Raw genomic sequence first — 8,387 nt, forward strand, 5'->3', positions numbered from 1 at the left:
AACACAAAAATATAAAACTCAATTTTCAAATAATTTAATTTAAAAAACTCAAAACAAACACATTGAATAGTATTTTTTTATCAAACACTATTAAAAAAGTCACTAATCGTTAATTTTCAGTGTCAATTTAAAAATTTTGTCATAAAAAATATTACTAATTATAAGTTTTAGTGACAATTTAAAAAAATCATTATAAAAAGTCACTAAGATTCAATTTTCAACAATAGTGTAAAAAATTCGTCACAAAAAAGTCACTAATTATAAGTTTTAGCGACAATTTATAAAAATTGTGACAAAAAGAGTGATTAATTATCAATTTTTAACGACATATATAAAAAACACTTATCATAAAAATTTATTTTTAGTAATAATTTTATTCAAATTTGTTTTTAATAGAACTTTATAGTAATTAAATCTAACTATTAAGAAATAATTTATTCAAAACTTAAAAGATAGAGAAGAGTCACAATTCAGGGAAGGTTCGCGTAATTGACAAAAAAAACTTAAAAGAGGAGCTAAGTGTAAATTGTTGATAAGTTCAGTACAGATCCACAGGTTCAGCCTTTCCAAATATCCAAGGAAGATTTAGCTTATACCAATTAAAGTACAGCTATTTGAACCATAACAAGAGTTGTACGTTTACTAGAATCTGTCAAAAGTGCCTTGGCAGTAGTCCATATTCCATACTGCTATATTAAACCCAAACCCTGTTGCTCACGAAGTTCTCGAAACCTCACTCTCTCTCTCTCTCTCTCTCTCTCTCGCTACTGTGGAACAAAAACAAAACAGCAGGAGCTTCATCTTCTTTAATGGCGGCGCGAAACGCACTTCTCAAATACCTGAGAGTTCACGTTTGGTCTGTACCTCAAAACCCTAATTTTAGCCCATTGTCTCTGTCATTGAGTAATCTGGTGCGACGCCATTTCTCGGAGGAGGTGAGGGGCTCTTTCCTCGACAAATCGGAGGTGGCTGATCGAGTCATCTCCGTCGTCAAGAACTTCCAGAAGGTTGATCCTTCTAAGGTAACATTTCCCAACCCCAAATCCCATTTTTTTGCTTTTTTTTTTTTTGTATTTCTGAGCACAATACTAGGGTTTTGTTGCTTTTCGTTTATTCCCAACCCCAAACCCCATTGTTTGATTGATGTATGATATTACAATGAAGCTCAACAAATTACAATGGTAATGAATATCAAATACAGCACATAACAAATAATTAATACAAAGAAACTCTTGAAGAAGTTGGAGAGAGAAATCCCCAAACAAATACATTGGTATGGGGAGGTTCAAACACCTGACCTCCTAAATGATGTGTAGGGGTTCTGCTCCCAGGGGGTTAACAATTCAAATTTTTTTCATAAATGGGAAAAACAATGAAGAAAAAAGTTCATCAAGAGACTAGAAAATGATGTTGGGTGGCGTGATCAGGACATGGATTGAGGGTTTGGATTTTTCTCCAATTAATGATTGGTTGGAAAGGCCATTTGATGAGAAGGAAATAAGGGAGGCAATGGCATCAGCCTTTGAGCGTGATAGGGATAATTATCAGGTCTTAATGGATTCACTACGGTTGCTTGATGTGGTTGAAAGCGATTTGTTAAATTCTTTGATAATATGGTGTTGTGAATGCTTGCGTTAATGCTACTTTTATTTGTTTTAAATAGAACTCTTTGAAGATCAGAGACTTTAGGCCAATTAATTTGGTTACATCATTTTATAAAATTTTGGCAAAGGTGTTGTTTAAAAGGTTGAGGGCTGTTTTTTATGATACCCAAAGTTTTAAAAAGTGGTCGCAACCGTTACGTAACGCACGGTTATAGTGGTTACCGCCACCCGTTACGGCCACTTTTACAGTGTGATTGAGATTCACAGTGTGTCGGCCGTAGCGGCTACTGTAGCGGTCATAATGGTGCCGTAACAGCTTGTTACGCACTGTTACATAATGGTTCCGAGCTACTTCTTTCAAAAACACACACACACAAAAAAGGTGAAAATGAGGGAAGAGGGATAGAGAGAGAAGAGGGAAGATTGAGGAGCAAGAGATAGAGAGAGAAGAGGGAAGATGAAGAACATATTATTGATTTGTTAAAATTGTAAGACCTATGTTATTCTATTCATTTGCTATCACTCAACTATTTTGTTTGTGTGTGTCTGTTTATATATATTGTTTAAAAATAATAATAATAAGTGTGGTTATTATCTATTTGGCTTAATTAAAAAAAAAATATATATATATATATAGATATTTAGGCTCTTATTTATTCTATGTTATATATAATAGTTAGTGATTGATTTTTTTGTAAAATATTTAGAAAACATTACACCTATAATTATATATTAATACATATTTTATACATGTCAATTTTTTTTGATTAGTTTATTTAATTTTTATATGATTACATTAGCATGTTTAATTTATTTTTTAAAAACTATTCAAGTTAAAATTTGTATATACTTCCACAAGTATAATAATTAAAAAAATAATTTTACACATCTAAGTCCAATAAATTTTTTCTTTTTGCCACAAGCATAATATGGATTTATGATATATGAAGTCATTAATTATTAAAATAAAATGTAAAAAACTCAATTTATAGTGATTTGAAAATATGAATATATTGGATCATACTTAGAAATTTACAAAAATTGATCAATATTTATTTTAAAACCCAATAAATATGATTATGAAAAAAAAAAAATATGCGTATCGGTAAGTTTTTTTCAAATTGTGCGAAAAATAAAAAAATTCACGATTCCGGTTACTCCAACCATTACGCTACGGCCTTTACACCCTACAACTACAACCGCGCCACCGCCACCGTTACAGTGATCGCAATCGATTTTCAGAACCTTGGTGGGACCAATGAATTATCTTCTTTATTAATCATTCTTGACGGGGGGGTCTTCTTGGTTTATGGTTCCTTTGATAAAAAAAGAAAGTAGTCCATTCATTATTTGGGTTTGTTTTTGTGCAAGTCTTGTTTTGAGAAGATTATTGATAATAACATTATCTTTTTTTCCCTCATAAGTTGTTTTTGGAAGCACATGGGCCTCTTAAGGTTAAGATCTTTTCTTGGTCTTTGGCTTATGTAAAGCTCAATACTAATGACATAATTCAAAAAAGTGATTGCCACTTGCCTTCTCGATAGTGCATAATGTGTAGAAGAGAGTCAAAAAGTATTGACCATTTATTCCTTCATTGTCTAGAGGCCATGGGATTATGATATAGTTGGTGGGAATTGATTGGGTAGTTCTGACCTTATGCATCCTTGTGTTTGTTGTTGATTATAGAGGTTTGGTTATTTGGATGGAAAGAACTTAGAGAATTTTTTATGACAAGTTCAGAGATGTTGGTGATCTATTTCATGCAAGAGAAAACATGCAAGCATTTTTTATTTTTGTTTCTATTTACAAGAAAATTTACAGCTAGCATGGAGCATATAATGGAAGAAGGGAAATCTTCCTAGGCAAGAAAATGGAAAGCAACCATGGTGCTTAAATCATGATACTATATCAATGTTTGCATTCAGTAATGAGCATTGGCTATGTTTCAGAACTTTAATAGTCAAGTGCTTCTTCCAATTGACGTATGTATATAGCATTTTTCCTTCTGTTAGATTTTTCTGTTGTGATTTGCAATCATTAGGCCTCGTTTGGGAACAAACTATTTTAGTAATTTTTTGATTTTTTGGTTAAAATATGAGGTAAAAAAAAATTAGTATGTTTGGAATGATTTTTGGTTTTTTATGAAAAGATGTGCAAAAAGTAGAGAGAAAATGAAATATTTGAATTTTTGGTATAGGTTGTTGGCTTTTTAGTTTTTTAGTGACTTTTTGACTTTTAGACTAAAATAGTGAGTTGCCAAACGAGACCTAGTGATTTAAACTCTTTTTTAGTGACTTACTTTCACTACTAATTTTGAGTGCTTGCTGTATATGTTCAAAGAAGAGGTTTTTGGTTGTTTTGTTGCACCATTCCATCTCAGCTAGTGATGCTAAAAACTGTTTTTGAGCTTGAATTAGTGACAAAAAAAATTCGCTCGATGGAGTTGCTCCTCTTTTTTTGTTAAGTTGTCCAATTTGCAATTTCTTTCTTCAGCTTTTTTATTTTAGTTTCTTTTATCAGTGGGGTATTTTCAAAAGTATATAGATTTCTTACTTTTTCCTCGTAGAAAGTTATGAATGACCCTTTCTGCCTGGTATTTGTCGTCACAAGTCTTTCTAAAGGGTCTACACAGCTTCCTATGTGGTGTTCCACAAGGTCTGATTCTGCTGATCAGTGTATTTCTACAATGACATCAATGATTGTGGTACTAGCTAACCTCTTTGGATGAAAACATGGATATGAAGATTTTAGTTGTTCAATTGGAGAGGATTCTCCACATTCTAATAAGTTCTAGTTTCAAATTTTACAAATTCTATCTTGTAGAGATCCATCAGCCACTGTTGCATGACCCAATTGATTGTAGTGAGTTTTAGCTTAAAAGGAATTAATGCTCTTTAAAATTAAATGATTTTAAAACAACAAAATGTACACACACAGATATGGATATTTAGTTTGAAGGGGGAGAAATTGTTTTTTGGGTAAATTACACTTACACTCCCTGAGATTTGGGTTTAATACATATCATCCTCTCACGTTTGGGAAATTACACTAACCCCTCTGTCTTTGTAATTATTTAGACAGAATGAAGACATTGAACTCATGCACTCTCTCTTTTTTTGCTTTGCTTTATTTTCTCTTTTTTTCGCCTTTCCTTTATTTATTTTTTTTAATGTAATTTCCTCTGTTTTTCTACTAGGAGTTGTTACTTTTTACATAAGCCGGGGGGTTGTGAAATGAAACTATTAACCATAGGGGTGGGAATGTAATTTTCAAAACGTCAGGGAGTGGGTAGTAATTGGACCAAACCTCAAGGGATGTCAATGTAATTTACCCTTGTTTTTTATATGTTGTCCTCATTTTATTGGAAACTGTGTTGTCACCTGGTTTTGCAGGTTACACCAAATGCCCATTTCCAGAATGATCTGGGGTTGGATAGTTTAGACACGGTAGAGATCGTGATGGCATTTGAAGAAGAGTTTGGTTTTGAGATTCCAGATAATGAAGCAGACAAGATCAGCTCCATCAACCTTGCTGTTGACTTCATTGCATCTCATCCTCAGGCAAAATAAGGGGAAAAAGAATAAAGCTGTCACCACATTATTTTCTCTCCTCTTCCTGTGAGACAATCTCTTTTTGCTCCTTTTGATATCAACTCTCTCTCTCTTTGGTGGAATTCTAGTTTGGCATGTATTTAGGGCATTGGTGGACCTCATTGCTACTTCTTGCATAACTGCAGAGTCCATATGATGGATGCTGCTAGAGTTTAATGAGCTATGTTTTATTTGCAGCCAGTGTTGGTTGCTGAAACATTTTTTTTTTCCTTTTCTTTTTGGGTAAAAATTAAGGATCTCTTAAATTGAACGGTGTGTGGAAATATTGCGTAGTGCATGCATGCATGTATGTCTAAAATAACAACATTTGTACTATCAAGCAACTAGATGATTCCTTAGTTTCTGCCTGAAATTGAAACTTGATGAAGGGAAGCCCGATCACTTGCTGAGTTATGACCTGTTTTTGCTGTTGAGATTAATTGCCTAAAATGGGATTGAACACCGTCCATATCATAGTGGCAATCACAAATTTCGAAAATTAAATGGCATTATAATTCATAATTTGATTTGAGAGGGAGTAGGGAAATGCTGCAAATTGTTTAGAGACAATAATTAAAAAAGAAAGAAAAAGAAAGAAAGAAAGAAAGAAAGAAAGAAAGAAAGAAAAGAGTAATGTATATTAGAATAACATAAAAATGAGTGTATTGAGTATAAGTATTTGATTTGATAAGGAATTTTTAAATATTGTGACATTATAGGACTGATGAATCAAAATTTCAATTTTGTTTCAAAATTCCTATCTTTCAAACTAACCATTCAAAAATTTGAAATCACCCTTTGGACTGCCTTTCACTGTAGTAGTAATATTAAATGTAGATGGATAACTGGGATGTGGCACCTATGACAATCTGGTACCCATTTTCTTTTCCCTTTCCTCTTTTCCTTTCTCCTTTCTCCTTCCTCTTCACCTTCATCTGTTGGGGAGAAGACTGAGGGAAGACTTTGAAAAAGTCATTTGAAAGTTATGGTCAATATAAAACAGAGACCTTCCCAGCCCAAGTCTTCTCAGCCCAAGTCTTCACATGTATTCATGAAAGACATTGCCCTTGCCATCCCACCAAAATTACCACCAATGCGTTGCCTCCTGCGTGGGTGTTGGTTCATGTTTAATATATTATATAAATTTTATTTAGAAGGACGTATTATTTTTGAAATTCAAAGTCAATCCTAAATGGATGCTTTTATTTTAAAAAATTGCAATTTAGCCCCGTTTGGGAAGGACCAGTTTAGCCAAAAAATCAAAAAGTTACTAAAATAGTCAAAAAGTCAACAACCCATATCAAAAAGTCAAAGATTTTTTTTTCTCGTAAAAAGTCAAAAAGTTATCCCAAACATACTAGTTTTTTTTAGTTCATATTTTAGCTAAATAGTTAAAAAGTTACTAAATTAGCCTGTTCTCAAACGAGGCCTTAATCACATTACTAGTTTGCAAAAAAGATCTGTATACTTTGTTTGATGTGTAGAGGAGGATGAGGAGGAGGAGGCTGCTTTTAGGTGTAGCAACTAGAAAATGGATTCCAATCTACCATGCATGATGGGGCCATGGCATGGCATGACATGGCTAATATTTGTTTTACAAAAATGCTATAAATTTACTTTTATCAATTCATAATTTATTCTAAATGTGTTTATATGATGGAGATTAAATTGATAAAGTGTGGGGTTTATGAGTAAAAAAAAATTGGAAAAATTGACTCATTTTTCTGGGTAAATTTTAAATTCATAAGTTTGAATTTATAGTTTTGTTGTTTGTTTTAAGATGGAAGAGCCAGAATTTTCTAATCTAAAAGGTTCAATTCCTCTACTCTCTAAGGTGGTGTTTAACAGAGCTGAAAATTGAATGTTGAATTTTGTAAGTTGAAATTTTGAAAAGTTATTTGATAAAAATTTAAGTGCTAAATTAAAAGTAAGTTGTTTGATATGCGTAAAATAAAATTTAAAATTTATTATTTTTAAATTGTATATTTTAATTTTATATTGTGGTGGTGGTGGTGGTGGTGGTAGTGGTGGTGGTGGTAATAGCAATGATAGTAGTAGTAAAATGATGGTGATGTTCATGACAATAATGACAATGGTGATGAAAGTGATGACAGTAGTGGTGACAACGGTGGCGACACCGACATAATAGTGGTGGTGGTGGTGGTGATAGTGGTGACAAAGTGGTGGTAGTACTGATAGCAATAGTAATGGTGGTGGTAGGGGTAGTAGTGGTGGTGACATGATGGTGGCGGCGGCGGCGGCGGCGGTGGCGGTAGTGGTAACGGTAGTGGTAGTAAATACTATCATAATAGTATATATTGATATTTATGTTTAATATTTATAAATTCAGTCAGAATTAAGTAAGTTTTATATGATTTAAAATTTTCTCAAGTTTTAACTTATATTTTAAGAAGTATTTAAATTTTTAAGTAATATCAATTATGGTTATCAAAAGGATTTAATTGATTATCATTTAAGCTTCGTTTGGTTTTAGATTTTTAGCTAAAAAAGTACAAAAAGACAAAAGTGGCTATATAAACCAATAAGATAAAATTTTACATCTAAATCATAATCATTACACTTTTTCACAAAAATAAAAAAAGTTAAAAAAAGCCAAATCAAATGGGGCTAAAAAAATCTCAACACAAAAAAATCAATTAAAAAAATCTAATACCAAATGAAGACTTAATTAATTTAGTTTTAAATCCTGAATCATATTATCAAACACTCCCCAGCCAAGTTCTTGATTTAAAAGAAGATAAAAGAAAAAGAAAAAAAAAAAAAGATTGACACTAAAATAAATAAGCGTGCAAATCAAAATGTCCTTTGGTTTGGATCTTAAATTAATAATAAAAAAAAATTATGGAGGATCATTTTTAAATAAATAAATATATTTATTTTAATATTTTTTTATATTTTATTTTATTTTTAATAAATATCATTTTAAATTTAAAATTTAAAAACAATTTAAATTTGAAATCTGTAATTTGATTATAATATTCAAGGATTACCTAGTTAGTTAGAGCATATGTATCAACCTCAGCAAATTTTGACTTAAATTATAATCCAAAATCCACTTTTGTTATTTTAACTAGTCACATTTTTAGTAGTCACTGCATTAAACTCTCTATTCTAACTTAATCTTATTAAAATATTAATTTCTTATTGTATTTGTTATTCTTTATTTTTTTAT

At 31.5% G+C, this 8,387-nt stretch overlaps 1 protein-coding gene across 1 annotated transcript; it reads left to right on the top strand.

Annotated features, from left to right (window-relative positions):
- The first annotated feature begins 472 nt into the window (after positions 1–472).
- Positions 473–5,465, top strand: MTACP2 (mitochondrial acyl carrier protein 2). Its single transcript, XM_028216495.2, has 2 exons — positions 473–1,022; positions 4,997–5,465. Exons 1-2 carry the CDS (start codon positions 810–812, stop codon positions 5,171–5,173), a joined length of 390 nt encoding a protein of 129 aa, XP_028072296.1. The 5' UTR covers positions 473–809; the 3' UTR covers positions 5,174–5,465.
- Positions 5,466–8,387: the final 2,922 nt, after the last annotated feature.

Source organism: Camellia sinensis, chromosome 1 (genome assembly GCF_055761805.1).
Source record: "Camellia sinensis isolate YWXY chromosome 1, ASM5576180v1, whole genome shotgun sequence".
Lineage (NCBI taxonomy): Eukaryota > Viridiplantae > Streptophyta > Magnoliopsida > Ericales > Theaceae > Camellia > Camellia sinensis.

What these genes read in the sequence shown, in the direction of transcription:
- MTACP2 (XM_028216495.2), top strand. Translation starts at nt 810, where the DNA reads ATGGCGGCGCGAAACGCACTTCTCAAATACCTGAGAGTTCACGTTTGG. An exon ending in AGAAGGTTGATCCTTCTAAG is followed by an intron (nt 1,023 to 4,996) that starts GTAACATTTCCC and finishes CTGGTTTTGCAG; the next exon opens with GTTACACCAAATGCCCATTT.